We start from the raw sequence: 17,816 nt of genomic DNA on the forward strand, positions 1-17,816 counted from the left end.
AAAGTGACAGACACACGTGTGCACGGCAAATTTGACTGCATCTTCGCTCTACAACCACAGGTCGGCACTCACAACCTCTCAGATTCGTCAGTACAACTACAAATCTCCCGCTCTCTGACTTTTGCTACACATCTCCCGCGATCTCTGTAGCAGAACTCATCTGTGCACTCGCAGATGCAGAGGCGTGAGCAGCGCTGGGCAGGGGAGGGGCGGGGCAGGTGTAAAGCTGTTTGATTGGCTGATGCCTGACCAATGAACAATGCCAGCAGCCAACAGGACTGAGGTGCAAAATAATCATTTCCCACGATTATTTTATTATTTAGCGTTTATTTAAACTCTTTTCTGAAGAGATTCTTGTTAAAAATAATAAATTCTGTGGAAATGTACATACCAGTAAAAGAGCAGCAAAGCCAGTTTATTGGCTAGAGCCAGCCAATGAGATGGGGCGTTTCTGTTTGTCAGGACACAGGACAGCTCACGTTGTTGGAGGCCTCGAGCAATCAGAGGGTAAGTTATGATTTTTAATAATTATCTATATGTTCAATACTGTTAGCTAAGCTAAGGACTGTGCTGGGTGCTTCTCTTGTTTGTTTCTTATATAAGAAAACAGTTATGAGTTATCTAGGAGCTGCTTTCAATCATGTTATATGGTTCTAAAGATACGATTCAACCCACATGAAATAAGAAGTTGTAATAGTATTTATAGTAAATAATAGTACGTTTTTGAACCATACTAACTATAGTAAACTGTATTATACAGTATATATTGCAGTATCTACAACTTTGTTAATGAATGCAACAGCACACTGTAGTATTAACTAGCATCAACTTTAATAAATTGAAGTATACTTACACACACACACACACACACACACATTAATAGCAATTAAAAATAACACTAGGCGTTTCAGTTTCTTACAGATCATACCGGTTTTTGTTATTATAACCTGCATCATGTCTATCTATCCATCTATCTATTTACATGTTTGTGTACAGTGTGTCCTTTATATCACTTTTTTAAATTATGAACGTTACTAACTATAGGTTATTTCTCAGTTTCCTGTAAGGATGGAGTGACAGGAGAGATCAGCATGTTTCAAGTCGATGAGGAACTCAGAGAAGCTGCATAGCTTGAATAGGATGTTATTTATGCTAAAGATGACATGATGATCCAGCTCATCTACAAACACTTCAAAATGATTCAGATCATTCAAGAGGAAGCCGACTTTATTTTCTCTTTTTTCTTGCCAAGATGACTACAGATTTGAACAAAACACACACTCACCCACAAACACAACTTTTATTTTGATAATTGTTTAATGTAGTATTTTTACACTTTACTGTAAGGCAGGGGTGTCAAACTCAGTTCCTGAAGGGCCGTAATCCTTCACGTTTTCAGTTGCAACCTTGCTTCAACACACTTAAGTGAAAGTTTCAAACAAACCTGAAGGACTCAATTAGTTTGATCAGGTGTGTTTAATTAGGGTTAGAACTAAACTTTGCAAAGCTGCAGCCCTCCAGGAACTGAGTTTGACACCTGTTCTGTAAGTGAAATGTAATTTGTCAAATAAAATTTACAGTCCAAATAAGTGCAGTGCAAATGTCTAGTTACTTGTATTGAAATATTTCAGGGTTTTTCCTTGTTCATAATGAGATGGAGGTGGTAAATCCAACTTCATCATTACCCATCAAATGTTATCTCCTCTTTAATACTTTGCTCAAGCCTTAACTAATGGTCAGAAAGCAAGCCATTGTGTAAAGCTGGTTGATGCTCGCTGTAATAGAGAGAGATGATGACTGTTCAGCTTATGTTGCTTAACCCTGCAGATGAGATGCTCAAAGTGGACCCTCAGCCGAGCGATGGACACTGTCTCCCTCACCTAGTTGCTCTTCCTTTGAACACGCATATCATGTTGAAGGATGCAAGTTGTGGACCTAAATCAGATGTAATGCATGTAGATGTAAAAATTAGAAAGAAATGAAACTGCTTTAAAATGTATTAGGTTTTACATATAAATACGTGTTCTTAACAGATTTGTTTCAACTTGATATTTGCATAATAAATGGCATTAGAATGTTTAGTTTTAAACAGATAGCTATATTTCAATTTTTTCAAATTTAAGCTATATATATATATATATATATATATATATATATATATATATATATATATATATACATACATACATACATACATACATACGTACATACATACGTACATACAAGTATACTTCAATTTATTAAAGTTGATGCTAGTTAATACTACAGTGTGCTGTTGCATTCATTAACAAAGTTGTAGATACTGCAATATATACTGTATAATACAGTTTACTATAGTTAGTATGGTTCAAAAACGTACTATTATTTACTATAAATACTATTACAACTTCTTATTTCATGTGGGTTGAATCGTATCTTTAGAACCATATAACATGATTGAAAGCAGCTCCTAGATAACTCATAACTGTTTTCTTATATAAGAAACAAACAAGAGAAGCACCCAGCACAGTCCTTAGCTTAGCTAACAGTATTGAACATATAGATAATTATTAAAAATCATAACTTACCCTCTGATTGCTCGAGGCCTCCAACAACGTGAGCTGCCCTGTGTCCTGACAAACAGAAACGCCCCATCTCATTGGCTGGCTCTAGCCAATAAACTGGCTTTGCTGCTCTTTTACTGGTATGTACATTTCCACAGAATTTATTATTTTTAACAAGAATCTCTTCAGAAAAGAGTTTAAATAAACGCTAAATAATAAAATAATCGTGGGAAATGATTATTTTGCACCTCAGTCCTGTTGGCTGCTGGCATTGTTCATTGGTCAGGCATCAGCCAATCAAACAGCTTTACACCTGCCCCGCCCCTCCCCTGCCCAGCGCTGCTCACGCCTCTGCATCTGCGAGTGCACAGATGAGTTCTGCTACAGAGATCGCGGGAGATGTGTAGCAAAAGTCAGAGAGCGGGAGATTTGTAGTTGTACTGACGAATCTGAGAGGTTGTGAGTGCCGACCTGTGGTTGTAGAGCGAAGATGCAGTCAAATTTGCCGTGCACACGTGTGTCTGTCACTTTGTATTTGTGAATGACATTTTACAAATGCACAACTATTAATCTGCAACTTCGAATTTAAAACACAAGTGTGTGGATTGTTGTGTGTGTGTGCAAATCGAGGATTTCAGCTGTTCACATCAGAGCTGTAAGTGTACATTTCAACCTACACATACAAATATTATTATCACAAGTGCTCACATTTACATTTGCAAGCTCTCGAGTTTCGCAACTGAATTACCTTCATAGTTGGCTGTGTGATGATGGTTGAACATACCCTTGAGGCCATGTTTCAGGCAGTGCTCCATGACAACAAAGAACTGTTGCAGAGGCGGATAGTCAGAGTCCAGAGTTCGTCCGAAGCTCAGAGCTGACTCGATCAGGCCTTTGATGCTAAGCTTAGCCATATTAAGCAAGTTTGCTCGCTCCATTGCCATGGGATCCCGAAAGGCTGGAAGACACACAGCACACAGACAAATGTATCATAGCAAAACATTACATAACCTAAAGAAGAACACACTGAAAACTCATCCCAGCACTTCAACCTCTGGCGGTTTCCTTAAGACTAGCATGTGACCACCCTTTGCATGGATGAGATTAAATTTTAACAAATCTTTAAAGGGATAGTTCACCCAAAACTGAAATGTTGCAATAATTTACTCACTTTACTTGTTCCAAACTGAATTGGGTATCTTTGTTCCATTTAACACAACATTATTTTTAAATTAAAAGCAAAAAACATCTAAGCATTAATTTCCATAGTATTTGTTTACAGACAAAATAAACCCAAGTGAAGAGTAAGTAAATTTACATTTTTAGGTGAACTACCCTTTAAAACCCTTTGATTGTATTGTATCATTCATTAGTGCTTCACAGGACATTTCACTTTTTACATTTCCTGCTGCAACGACAGATACAACTTGAAGTAGGAATCAATTTTGTCTTATCTGTGATACATTGGACCCAGTTTTACCCATCAGGCTAATCAATACTTCTTATGCAAACACATTCAAACTGGCTCTGTCTAACAAGCACACTGGCGCTGTGCTAATATACTGTATACTTCCTGTTTATGTTGTTCAGTTCCTATTAAGCAAATGAAGCTTCATTCCCTCAGAATTTGAACAGATCTAGGATATACTAAATGCACATATGAAAACAAACCAAGGCACTCTCCATGACATCATGCTATTATGACATCATTCAGAAAATGTTGCATGGCAAGCCATTTTAGCATGTTGCTAAAAACTACCTAGTGACATTACACTATATCTCATGTATACTTTGTAAATTATACTTTGAAAGGCTGCAGATTTGACTATTTGTGTGCATTAAGATATTGTAGACAGAATCTGTGGGCAATTTTTGCTATTTCTGCACAGAACTTTGTAAAGAATCTGCAGATATTTGAGAATAAAGGAGGTGTGCGAGTCTCTCATGTAATACATCCACTAAAAGACAGAAAATATTACTTTACAAACTATATTGTATAGAAATCATCAAAATAATAATGATAAATATGACTAATGAAATTAATATAAAATCTGTGGAGTTTCTGAAGATTTCTGTGGGCGCAGATTCTGCATGGGCCTACTGAGTAATTCGCTTGTTAAGTGTGACATCGTGCAAAGCAGCTACCGGGTAAAAATCGCTCCATCAAACTGTACGTGGAGGCTGAACAATTGGTAATAATAAGTGTTTACCAAGTGCTGTAATACTTTTGAAAATCACTATCACTGGATGGATGATGGATGGATGATGGATATCCATGCCTAATATCAAATGGCCAGAAAGTGATTTGTTTATATATATTGTTAAAATATTGGCGTATGTGATGCAAAATGTCCAGAAATCCATGATTTTATATAAAATTCACTTTAATGCATGATATGACTAAAAAGTGGTCAAAAACCCATACTTTTCTAAATGCAAATGAATAGCGGCTTGGACCAAAAACAGTATTTGTTATTCCAACATCTTGATTTAAACAGATAATGACTATAACACAACAAGTATCCTCAATTTAACTACAAATCATTACTTCTGCTTGTTTTTATATCACAATAGGCATTATTCCAGTATTTATTATTTAGTAATTGTAATCATTTTTTTTGTCAAAAACAATTAAACAATGCGTGTAGCAATGATATCTCAAAAATGCTAAGTTACTAGCACAATTGGAAAGCGTAACTTAGCTACAATTTCAATAGCCAATTCACTAATGAACAGCTGACAAATAACTAAATGGAAAAAGAGTTGTTTGTAGATAGTTGTCACCCTGTTGGAATGCTAATAAATGATAGTAATAATGGCAACTAACTCACTGAGCTGGCAAAAACAATCTAGTCAGGTTTAATGTAGCGTTAAGCTAAATGATAATACGGCTTGCCATACACACAGACCACATCTGAATAACTGAATCCCAACAGCAGCCTCAGAAATTAATGTCGCCCATAACCTACCCCTGGCACCCCATTCTTCGGTAAAAGGCGACGTTTTAGGCTCTGTCACTTTGGGAAGCACATGAATGCCACCAGAGAAGGTTTCTGAAGCCTTTCTGGCTAGCGCGAATATGGGCGCCTGCCATCTCCCGTCTCCAGATTTCATGGCAGGGCTGCTCGCTTTCTCGCCGGCCGATTTATCCTCCTGCAATCTGAGGATCCCGAACACTTGCGTTCTCTCTTTGTTGCCCTCTGCTTCCGCCAACACAAGGTCCTGTTCTGCAGGTGTCGCCATCGTGAAAGTGAATCTCACACTGTTTAGGGTAACGCTTCACCTAACAGCCAGGGCGGTGATGTGTTGAGCGGCATTGATAAACGCTGGACGGCTGTAGCTCGAGCGCTTTCCCTTGTGATGCTTCTTGTCAACGCCCCAGAGGCGACGTGTGTTTTCCATTCATATGATCATGGTATCTTTAGAGAACAAATGGCTAGATTGTCGATTTGTTTACACCCGAGCACTCCTGCACGATCCGTCTGCAGCAAAGGGGTGGTGTCATAACGATTAAAAAAAGACGTAATTCAGGGGGCGAGTATGGATATACTACCCTCTACCGCCTGTATGGAACATTGTCCTGAACGATGATGTAGTATTTCATTTACAAAATTATGACATAACAAGCCAGACAACTGTTACAAACTATTACTGGAATTATGCGGGACAATATGGAGACATTAAGAGAATCTATTTCTGAACAAATCTTTCTCGTTCACTCATGCACTAATTCATATTCACTAACATGAAGCAAGTGACTGCTTTCATCAAATTAATTCTCGAAGCCCTTCCACGCTTAAGTTTTGGAGCTTTAATCCAGACAGAGACTGCGTTTTTGTTGAATCCGATTTAAAACTTTCCAAAGTGCATCTAGAAACACGTTTCTATAGTGTGAATTGTGGAAAAAAACAGCCTTTAAAAACCATTGAAATATGAACAATTCAGTTTTAAGGAAGATGGTGGATGACTGTTGTACCACCATGTTGGCTGATCTGCAGTTTGATAGATTAGTTATATGTCAGGTAAGGCAAGGGCTACAAATGATGAAGAATGTTTACTTATACTTGTTCTCCAATGGATTACACAGACATTTTTTGGGTGGATGCTTATGGATAATATTTAAATAACACTTGAAAACATATTTGCATGCTAACAAATTTAACGCTAAGTTTTCAACATCACAACATTAATTCTGTTAGCATAAAAATGTACATAAACTGATTATTTTTCACTTGTGAACAGATAATCTCTTTTTAACAAAGTGAAAGATTAAGTGACAGATTATCAGTTTAGTGAACAATCATAAGCCTATCAAAACCTGCTTGTCACCATCAACTAGCCCAGTGGTAGGGAACCTATGGCTCGAGAGCATAATGTGGCTCTTTGATCAAAAATATGTGGCTCTCCAGCTTTCTCCCTTCACAAATATTTTATAGTTTAAAACTATTATAACTGTCGCTAGAAATCAGTATCATTTTATTACAATTGTCTTTTTATTGTTTTTTTTTTTTTACAGCCAATTTAATAAAAACTACCACAAGCAGAAGTGTCGACCATTGCACGGGCAAATAACTAGCATTTCTTTGTTAACTACGCGTGCATGTAATTATCATACAAACATAAGTTGTTTGCTCTTTATTTTCTAAATATTAGTATAATGGGATTTCTGTTCTTTAAAACAAGCCACAAATGAAATGTTGCTGCATAGGCTACTTTCATTTGAATTAATTTAAGTAACAGTGTTAATTTTTAAAATAGTAAAATGTTTGTTTATTTAAAATTGGGCTGCATTTCAGAAAAAAAGGAGTTAATTTACCAGAATTTAAAGACATTGTCCTTTCATCATTCATGTGAGGCTTCATGTTTGTTTACTTTTGAGTTGTGCATAACCTGGAAAGGTTTAGTTTAAACCGTTATTATTTTAGTAGTAGTAACAGGTATATATAATTTTTTAAGACCAAAATTCATGAGAAACAAAAATTCACAATTTAGCTGAAATTTTGTAGTTTGTAATTTTTTCCCCAAATATTTTGCATAAATGTAATGGTGTTATCTTTACTAAAAGATTGTTTTAATAAATACATAAATCTGTTTTGTTCCAATGCAGCAAAATATAGTTCTTATATTTACTGGGAAACGGATCAAAATATTCATTTTCAAAATGGGGTGTACTCTATTATGTACTCATTTATTTTTATATATATATATATATATATATATATATATATATATATATATATATATATATATATATATATATATATATATTTATTTATATATATATACACACACACACACACCCCCCAATGGCTCTTTAAAAAACGCATTTGCCAAAAATAAATCAGAAATGGCTCTTTGCTGAAAAAAGGTTCCCGACCCCTAACCTAGCCTAATGGTGCAGTCTCAGGTATAAACAAATGTGTCAACAATGAAGAGATGTTGAATAGGACAGAAAAGCAACCTTTAAAACAAACTACTTCTGTTATATATGACAAACATAGCCAACTTTTCACCCTTATACTAAACTCCCAGTCGAAGGATTCCAACTGAAACAAATGGATTTTGTCAATGATGATTGAACAACAAAACAAAAGTAAATATGTCTGAACATTGAAGAGAAAATTTTCATTTTAGTCATTAATTACTCACATGTGTGTTTTATTGCTGTACTGTATGCCTTAGTTTCTGACCACAAAATAAATTCAGTAAATCTTATCATTCTCACGAGTCTATGATAGAATAGCGTTAACCTTTTGAAAAAGAAGAAGCAACAGTATCACAGAAGGGTGTCATGTTCTAGGATATACAAGAGTTTGGTGGAAAACACTTTTTGTGCTTGTGCATGTCTCCTTAGTATTGCAGTTCATTTTGCTTTGCCCAATGCACACAAATTTGTATAACATTAATGTTTAAATTAGTTTAGACGTTTATCTCCAGTTGACAGTGACAATAATATGAATGTGATAACTTGCTTTTCTGATGTACACAACTGGTATATTTGCCTCAAATTTCTACTTATGTTGTTTTCTCACAAGGTCTTTGGTTTTGCACTAAATAATTGTTGCATTAACGCCTTAACGCACAATTGTGCACAAAGACCAATGGTGGAGATCAAGGTTTGGTAACCACTCACTAACTCGATATACTTCAGTTTAATCCCTGATTTATCAAGTCACCACAGCAAAACAAACCGCCAACTACTGACATATTTTTTATGCGGTGGATGCCCTTCCCAGTACTGGGAAACACCCATACACTCTCACATGTACACACACCTATACACTTTAGTATATACGTATACAGCCAATTTTGTTTACTCAATTAAGTAGCCTCCTGTCCCAGCTGGGACTAGAACCAGCAAACCATCGAAAACCAGCCACCTTTTTGTTAACACAATTTCAAACAGATTTTACAACAATATTGGAAAGATTTTCCTAACCCCTACAGTGTGTGCATCACTTGGGCCTATACGGTATGTGCATTATATTGGATAAAGCATTTCTTAAGCATAATGCTGATAATGAATGCATGCAACCTTCTTCATTTATATCACAGAAAAATAAAGAAGACAACATCAGAGTGAGTAATAAAGACTCAAAACAAACAGTAGGAATTCAAACATCAACAGCCTCAGCTCACAACCAGCTCGATGGTGCCGAGTCTGCATTATTCTCCTCATAGACTATGGGTGTCACCACCACTCGGTTCTAGCTACAAAAGCGTAGGTCTGCAGTTCCACATTGTGTATTTGAACTTAATATTTTAGATTTGTGAAAGCTTACCTTGACTGTAGGCCAAACGCTCCATACTTTCACTATGTGTGATGCCCCATCGGTGAAGACTCTGAGGGGAATACATGACTGCCACTCCAAAACCCCCTTCAGGGTCTAAATGAATGAACCTGTTTTTCAGTGAACACAGACATACAACACTTTATACCCAATGAATAAGTCACATCGAATGCAATCCTTTCTGTTTAACAGAAGAACCAATAATCAGTATAAACATTCATATTCAGATATAAAATAAAAGCTAACGTTCACACAGCTGCTTAAAATCGCTGACCTAAATCCAGCTCTTAGCTGAACTCAGTCACAACCTCAACACGTTTCTGTTGTTTTTCTGCTGATCTGCTCTCAATGTCTGGCTATCATATGACTCTGATTTCCTGCACCACTGTCCCTGCCTCACATGGGAGGATTTGCACATACACATTCAGTCTGTATAGACTCAACACTCCCTAAGACTTCAGTGCAGTAAAGTAAACATCTAGATCTTCTAACCACAGCAAAAACATCAATGCTTTATCCTATTAGTTGAGCAACCAATCACTTCTGCTTTAAAATGTAAATCTCTGAATGATGTTAAGCAATATAATATACACTTACCCCCAGTTAAACCCACACCCTGTGCTGGTGTTGTTCTGGTACTTCTGGGTGTAGAGATCTGACCAATGTCTGTTAGTGGAGCAGCTCCATTTGCTGCATTAGCAGCCAGTGGGGAGGAGATGTCTCTCGATGGAACAGCTGAGTGCGCTGGGTGCAGGGCAGGGGAGGCGGAGCCACAGAGGGGGCGGGGTGTTTGGGTACAGTGATCAGCCAATGAGAGACGAGCTGCAGGCTGATGAGGAAGTGGGATTCTGAATGATACTGCATTCACTGCTAGGAATGAGGAAAGGGATGCAGGGACGTGACTAATATTAATAGACACAATGCTTTTTAGCACATTTTGCGTGATGCTATTGTGGAAGTGCAGACTCACTTCAAAATAAAATAATAATACAAAAGTGAATGTAAAATATGTTGCACTGAAATGGCATTCAAGTGTATTTCAAGTAGTTCTGATGTTTTGAATGGGCTATATGGAAAAAAGAGTCCTAAATAATGTATTATGGTGTCCTCAAAATTATTAAGCAGAACGTCTGTATTATTGATAGTAATTATTATGACAAAAAATGTTTATTAAGCAACACATTCAGCATATTATAATTATTTCTGAAGGATGGTGTGCCACTGAGGATGGCTTAATCATGTTGAAATGTTATCTTTGCAATAATTACAAAATGATTTATTATAAACGTGTTTTATTTATTTGTATATTCGAAATAGTTATCATTATTTCATATATTATTATATGATTATATTTTATTAACCTATTGTATTACTCTACATTACTGTTTTTACTTTCAATTAAATAAATTCAGTGTTGATGAGCTTACTTTTACTTTATAGAATAAGGGTATAGGCTCTGTTTAGAAAAAAAAAATAAATTCAGTGACTTAATAAAGTACTAAAACACCCACTATGCTGTATCTTTAACCAGGAGATGGCGGTGTTCTCCAAAAAGTGGATTTTGCAATATTATATTAAAAAACTGAAATTTCTGTCATCATTTACTCATCCATCACTTGTCCCAAACGTGTTTGAGCTTTGTTGAACGCAATAAATTATTTTGGAAAATGTTGGAAACTTTGAAATACATGGTAGGCCTATTTGTTTTTCTTATATGCAAGTCAATAGTAACAAGAGTCTAACATTTGTCAAAATATCTAATTTTGTGTTCAACAGAAAAAAGAAAACACATAAAGAACTATGTAAAGGTAAATAAATGGTGAGCATACTGTTTTTATTTTAACTACTCTGAACTTGAAGTAGGAAAGGTCAGATGGTATGACCCACTGGGTCAATCTTATGCTTCAGTGTTCATAAAAATCATTATTTATAATTCACATAATTTTTTCTTTACTACTTCAGTCTACAAATTAAAATAATGTGTGCTTGAGGCTTGATTGAAGTCTTTACGAGTGGTTTTTAATTGTGGTCTTCTTTGAAGAATGAAGCTAAAGTAGTAGGTTGTTATGAGAGGGCAAGCTTTCATCTGATTTCGAAGATTTCATCAAGGTGAATTGAATGAACCTGTCTGCACTTTTCATGCAAACAAAATAATTATTAGCCTCAAAGCTTATGAGACGTGACAGATACCGCTTGTTCATTGTATAAAAATAATCCAGGCTTATACTCATAAGAACAAACAAAAATATTATATTGCATATCAAGTAATCATAGGGTGTGTTACATAGGAAGAAATGTTGTACGACTACATCTAGACAAGTGAAGGTCATCGCTGACCACTATCACAAAGACAAGTTCAAAACAGCTTTAAAAAAAAACTGATCAATTTTGTTTATTTTTGATTTATTAATAAGAAAAAATGACTTTAACTGGATCTTGCCACAAAGAGTAGCTCGAAATGTTTTGGCCATAATGTTTAAGAGGAGTAAGGCACACTTGGTTCAAAAGACTGTTATCTTGGTCCATTATAATAATTAAAAAAGGGTTATTTTTTATAATTATTTTTTAGGGTTTTTCACCTTTATTGTATAGTACAGTAGATAGTATTAACAGGAAAGCATGGGGAGCAGAGAGAGGGGAAGGATCTGCACCGGACGACAAGGCGGGAATTGAACTCAGGTCACTGTGTGCATCGGAGTGCATGTGTTATCTCACTAACCACTACACCACTGGCGCTGACCCAAAAAAAGGTTCTTTATAGCATCAAACAAAGAAAGGTTCTTCAAGGAACCATTTGGTTCTATGAAGAATAAAAAAAGATTCTTGTATGGCATCACTGTGAAACCCCTGTTTGGTTCTTTGTGTCTTTTTTAAAGAGTGTAGTTATTTCCCACCTGGCCATTTTCCTGTTTGCATGGACACCATCACCACTATGAAGTCTGAAGTGATGTAAGCCAGCCAACAATGAAGTGCTGTTTTCAACAAAATCATCAACTGGTTAAAGGATTATGAGCCCAAAACTGTTATTGTATGTTTTGTAATGATGGAGATAGAATGCAGACAAAGGCTACAGGTAAATAACACTAACCTGAATTTTCTAAACGGTAAACACTTGAAAATCCTGTGCTGGTGTTTTAATGGCATGTATTCACATACACCTGAATCACTGCAAATCATGCGCTGGATTAGAGTTATGGTTAGGTTTAGGTCAGGCTAAGTTAGGTTAGTGTTAGGGTTTGATTCCAAATGAGTTCCAAAAACTTAACCATTAACAGTTACTATGGTGGAAATGTGTCAAAAAGTGCAGGGTACACAGCAAATTCATTCACACAGTTAAATTCTCGGTGTTGAAGCATTTCAGAGTAAAGTGTTGACGTTAAAGAGTTAGATTTTGATAAATGAATATAATAAGAGTTAGAATTGATTTTATTCAGTGCGAAATCAAGGAGTTATCTTTTCTACACTTGGTGGTGTTATTTCCAACATCCGGGAATTCATGCAGCCCCAGTCACTGAAGAATTTTCCAGACGCCATTTTCCATCTGAGGTTTAGAACAGCAACTGGTGAGTCAAACTACCTAAATGTTGGTATTTTACTGACTTTCTCTAAGGAAATACAGTTGTAAACATATTGTTAAGTTAATAACTTTAGAATGGAGTGACAATTTTAATCTTCTGCGGTTCATTCATGGTCGTTTGTGTATCTAGCTTAACTGTTACTATTCACTTCTTTTCAAGAATGTTTTTATATATGCTCACGCATACATAGTGCATAAACATCAAATGTACATGTTCAACACATTTATGTCACGCTTAATGCCATTTTGTGCGTTGTTACCCATCTGTAAAATAAAATCGACACTTCTCCTTTAATTCGAAGCAAACTAGCGAGGGAATCCCCGGAGCAGCCTAGCCTACTCTGCCCGGATGCTAACGGCAACACAGGACGGTTTCCATAAGCTCAGGAGAGTTTCTAAAACATATCTGGTGAGTAAATGAACATATGCTTACTTGTAAAAGGCTTCCTGACTAAAACATATGATTGTTTGTTATTCGTGTACGTTAATTTGGTTGTTTTAAACACAGCGGCCCTTTTAAACTGGTTCATTCGTGGCCGTCCATATAACTTACCGTTAGTTGATAGACTCGCGTGATAACGTACGCTTGAATTATATTAAGCGTTGACAACCATTAAAGTCGGAATGTTAACATTAATGTCTTTTAATGACCGCGTTTGCACTTTCTCAGACTTTTAAGGTTACAGAAGTCTCCCGGAAGTTGTGGGACTAACATTAACGTTATCCCGCAAATGCACAGAGACTCCCAGATGCCCAAGTAGATGCCCGCAAATTAATGATAATCTCCCGGAAATCGCGCGTCTCCCGCCCGGTCATTAAACACTTTGCACACCCCTCTCCACCGCATCCCTCCCAGCTCTTCAGGTACGTCGCGCGCAAGTCACCCCCACCGCTCTTTAGGTACGTCGCGCGCAACTCATCCCATTGTTCTTTAGGTACTCATTTCTCCCGCTACCTCCCGCAAATCAACTCTGTATCCCCCGAAAATTACTTTTCCCAACTCGGGATGTCTGACGTTAGTAAGTTAGGCTACTTCTGTAGTCAGGAACATCTTAGTCAAGCTTTTTCTCCCGCATGATATTGTGCTTAAAACTATAGGCTAAACTTAGCATGTACTGTACACAACATTTCCTTTTTATTAAAGACAATTTAGTGCTTTGTAAACAGCCACCTGTCTGTAGAATTAATCAACTGATTCATATTTGAGCAGCCTAATGATGATACAGGTTTGATTTGTAGATTTATTATCAATAATCAACATCTGAATTAAAAGATATCTGAAAATGTGTGAGGCATACTTTGTGATGTTCATCTCTCCTTTTATCTGAAGGTTATGCATATGTGTTAGATACTAATGTTTTGTTGTTTTTTAACAGCCACAATTCTCTATACAATAACACAAGACCCTGTGACGGTGGCTGATTAGAGACGGATGGTGTATTTCCAGAGTTGGTGAAATGACCAAGCACACCTTCTTGGTCATATGTGGTGATAATAATGAAGGTATGTTTGATAAAGTTCTGTATTTGTTTCACATAAGCTGAGAGGGTATTAGAGCATTAAAGAATAATGAATGACATGAAGGTGATAAGTTTTGTATTGTGGGTGAACTGTTACTTAAATAATGTTTTGCTTTTTGCTTTGCACTTTTCCTCTTCTGCTTATCCTAATATTTTAGATTTTATTTGGACCTGAAACATCTGCTAGACTCCAGTAAAGGTGGCGTCAATACTGGACCTGAAAGGGCCTAACAAGTGAATCTGGTAAAGAAACACGCGCACACACACACACACACACACACACACGCGCACGCACACGCTTACAGAAAACTGTTGTTTATGAAGTTTATGAATATTTTTTACACTGTGGCCAATATTTTGGGAAAGTCAGCATCACTAGATGATATAAAAGATTTTAAGCTCCTCTAAATTTTGCTCCAAGTGTTGTGTTAAATTCAGGATTCTGGACAGACAGCTGCCTGTTTTTCCAGTTCTAGTCATAGTGGTTAACCTAATTGTTTTTGAAGATCCAACAGTGATGTGTGTGTTTTTTCTACTTTTCCATATCCTGTCACCTCAAACAGCTGGGAGAGTCAAGTTGTGGATCATCATGAAGATTTTCAAAAGGTGAGTTTAGATTTCTTGAATGTTTTATTTACTTTAAATGTTCTTTTAAATATATCATAGAATTTGATTGCAATTTGTTTTCAAACATTTTTCTTAGCCATGCTGGAGTCTTGAAGAGTTCTTAGATGAGCATCACCCTACAGTATATCCGTGCATCAGGAACCACCAGACGAGCGATCAGCAGCTACTACATCGTCATGGATAAAAAGGTCATCCTGTGGCTGGGAAGCACTTCATTCACAGGACATGCTTGATGAGATTTCCTAGCTCCAGTTTGTTTTCACACAAGTTTACAGCATTTATACCTTCATTTAAACTGCTCTGTTTGATATGGAGGACCAAGGAAACACCAGAAGTGAAAGATTTGCACACCAAGTTGTTTAAAATGTAATTTCAGAAGAAAACTATGAGTTCAGAAGAAAACTATGAGTGACGCTATATTGAACTTTCAAATTGCTCTGATAACACATCAAGTTTGGACCAAAGGACTGAAACAGCCTTTTTGAGCACTGGTCATACATATTTTGTTGATACTGTCTGTACTAATAAAACATTTAAAGCATATTTGACATTGTTGCATTTTAAAAACTGAATGAATTGTTGAAGTGGTGAATGTTTTCAAATAAAATGTTTTTTTCTTTTGTAATTTACAGTCTATTTGACCTTTTTACCATATTTACACTCAAGAGAGTTGAATAAAATAACAATATATTACACCAGGCGGTGTTAAATATAGTTACATTTTTTAACTCTGCCCAGAGTTAAAATTAACCCTTACTTCGGTGTCAATATGCCAACCCTTTTGAAAGTGTTGATTTAACTTTGTTTTGAGTGGACCCCATGAAACACTTTCAAAGTGTTGAAATTAACACCCATAGAGTTGTTTTGGGTCCCCATATTTTGCTGTGTACTAGGATACTTCCCCTAGTAATTCCAGGAACTGTGAAAATATTCTATTGGTGTGAATCCCCATTAAATCCATGGATTGTTCTATTCCACAAAAGGATTTTTGTATAAAAGGTGCTTCATAGTATTAATAATAACGCTTCACTGTTCACTTGAAGAGTTCTGCAGGGAACAAAAGTGGATCTTCTAAAGCATTGTTGCGAACCTTTTAAAACTTGATTCTTTCGGGAGATTCAGCACCTTGCGTTTTAACCATTAAAGTACAAAATGTAAATGTAATTACACATTTAAATTTTAGTTATTCTACACAACATAGCAGAAACAAATCTACATTGTCTAAAAGTGGTCGAAACAGACATAATTAGGGATTAGGAGAATTTTTGTTATCAAACAAGCCTGCAGCGTTGGTGCCTTCCTGTGAAAATCACAAGAATCATCAAACTGTGCAATTCTGGCGTTGAACAGAAACTACCCATTGGATATTGGGAGCATCCGTCACAATGTTAGTGCAGAGCCGCGCAGTGACTCAAAAGATGCCACAGGGAAGATACCAAGAGTCATCGGCAGCCCCATGAATAGGAAATCATGTCTGATTGAGTTTGAAGGGTTCTTCAGATATTAATCCAGGCAACAACATTTGATTAACTGCTGGCTCTTCTGTGCTCTCTTCAGATGACTCCCGCTAAAGGATTTTGGGTGGATATAAATAGCAATGATCTTTCACAAAAAGGAACCATCAGTATAATGAGTGCATATTTTGTCTCTTCATTTCCTCACCCATGGGAAGGCGATATTTGCCATGGAGAGAGGCACTCCACCGTGATGATCTGGCATGGTGGAAGTTTAAAGGTTGTTTTGTTTAATATTCATAGTTTGTTTTCTACAAACTTTATAGTGACAGGTTGGTCTAACATCAATCTCAAGTCAGGCTCGTAGCCAGCCTGGTGTAAGAGGTGGTTCTTTTATCCCAAAATGTCAACCTTTTTGTAGTTATTCACCTCATTTTCTATTTATTTTATGAGATTTAAATAGTGTAGTGACATTTTAAGCACTGGATTAACTTGTCAGATGGTCATCATAACCACACTTTTCAATTTACCGAAACATTTCCTAAAGATTTAGAATAAAGATACATGACTAAATACTTATTTTGAAAATACAAATGTTTTACATCATATATCATTAGGAAAAATAGTAATCTGTTAAAGTTTTAAACTAAAAACGGCAGCCTATTGTCATTTATTAGGCAAATAACAAACTGGCCAGCACATTCAACTTTCCTCAGCCAAAATCTGGCTATTTAAATAATAAAAAACTTATGAAAACATAATAATAATTAAAAAGCTTAATGATTTTTCTAGCCTCTAAAAGTGCATTTGATTGAAAATTCATGGATAACACAAAAGCCAAACTAGTATTCATTCATTCATTTTCTTTTCGACTTAGTCCCTTTATCAATCTGGGGTCGCCACAATGTAATGAACCCATGATCACATGTTCTACGCAGCGGATGCCCTTCCAGCCACAACCCATCACTGAGAAACATCCAAACACACTCATTCACACTCATACACTATGGACAGATTACCCAGTTCACCTGTTACCACAATTCGCATGTTTTTGCACTGCGGAGGAAACTGGAGCACCCGGAGGAAACCCACGCGGGGAGAACATGCAAACTCCACACAGAAACACCAGCTCACCCAGCCAAGCGACCTTCTAGCTGTGAGGCGACTGCACTACCTACTGCACCACCGCGTCCCCCTAATTAGTGTTCTTAACTGCTTTTGGTGCTTCACACCCTTTTATCAGTCGTTTTTTGTTTCAAGAATAAGGTCCAAGATTTAGAAAAAAAGGTTAAAATATAAAGTTA

At 36.5% G+C, this 17,816-nt stretch overlaps 1 protein-coding gene and 1 long non-coding RNA gene across 7 annotated transcripts in view; one reads left to right on the forward strand and one right to left on the reverse strand.

Moving 5' to 3' along the window:
• The window catches only part of rufy2 (RUN and FYVE domain containing 2), a 34,144-nt gene extending 24,085 nt beyond the window's left edge, over positions 1–10,059 (reverse strand). Inside the window, exons 1-3 of one of the 6 annotated variants that reach the window (XR_015505352.1) lie at positions 9,932–10,059; positions 9,326–9,444; positions 3,328–3,501 (exon numbers count right to left, since the gene is read on the reverse strand). Coding sequence is in view for 3 of the 6 variants with exons in the window: in NM_001244919.1 (NP_001231848.1) it covers positions 3,328–3,501; positions 5,513–5,786 (448 nt within the window). In the remaining 3 variants the exon portion in view is untranslated. The other 5 variants (XR_015505353.1, XM_087278385.1, NM_001105681.2 and 2 more) reach the window with 5 other exon arrangements.
• A 2,571-nt stretch (positions 10,060–12,630) lies between these two features.
• LOC147841056 (uncharacterized) lies at positions 12,631–15,683 on the forward strand. The gene is made up of 6 exons (XR_015505950.1): positions 12,631–12,897; positions 13,214–13,320; positions 14,288–14,414; positions 14,590–14,674; positions 14,995–15,037; positions 15,135–15,683. It is a non-coding gene; the product is annotated as an uncharacterized LOC147841056 (long non-coding RNA).
• Positions 15,684–17,816: the final 2,133 nt, after the last annotated feature.

Source organism: Danio rerio, chromosome 13 (genome assembly GCF_052040795.2).
Source record: "Danio rerio strain M-AB ecotype USA chromosome 13, GRCz13ab, whole genome shotgun sequence".
NCBI lineage: Eukaryota > Metazoa > Chordata > Actinopteri > Cypriniformes > Danionidae > Danio > Danio rerio.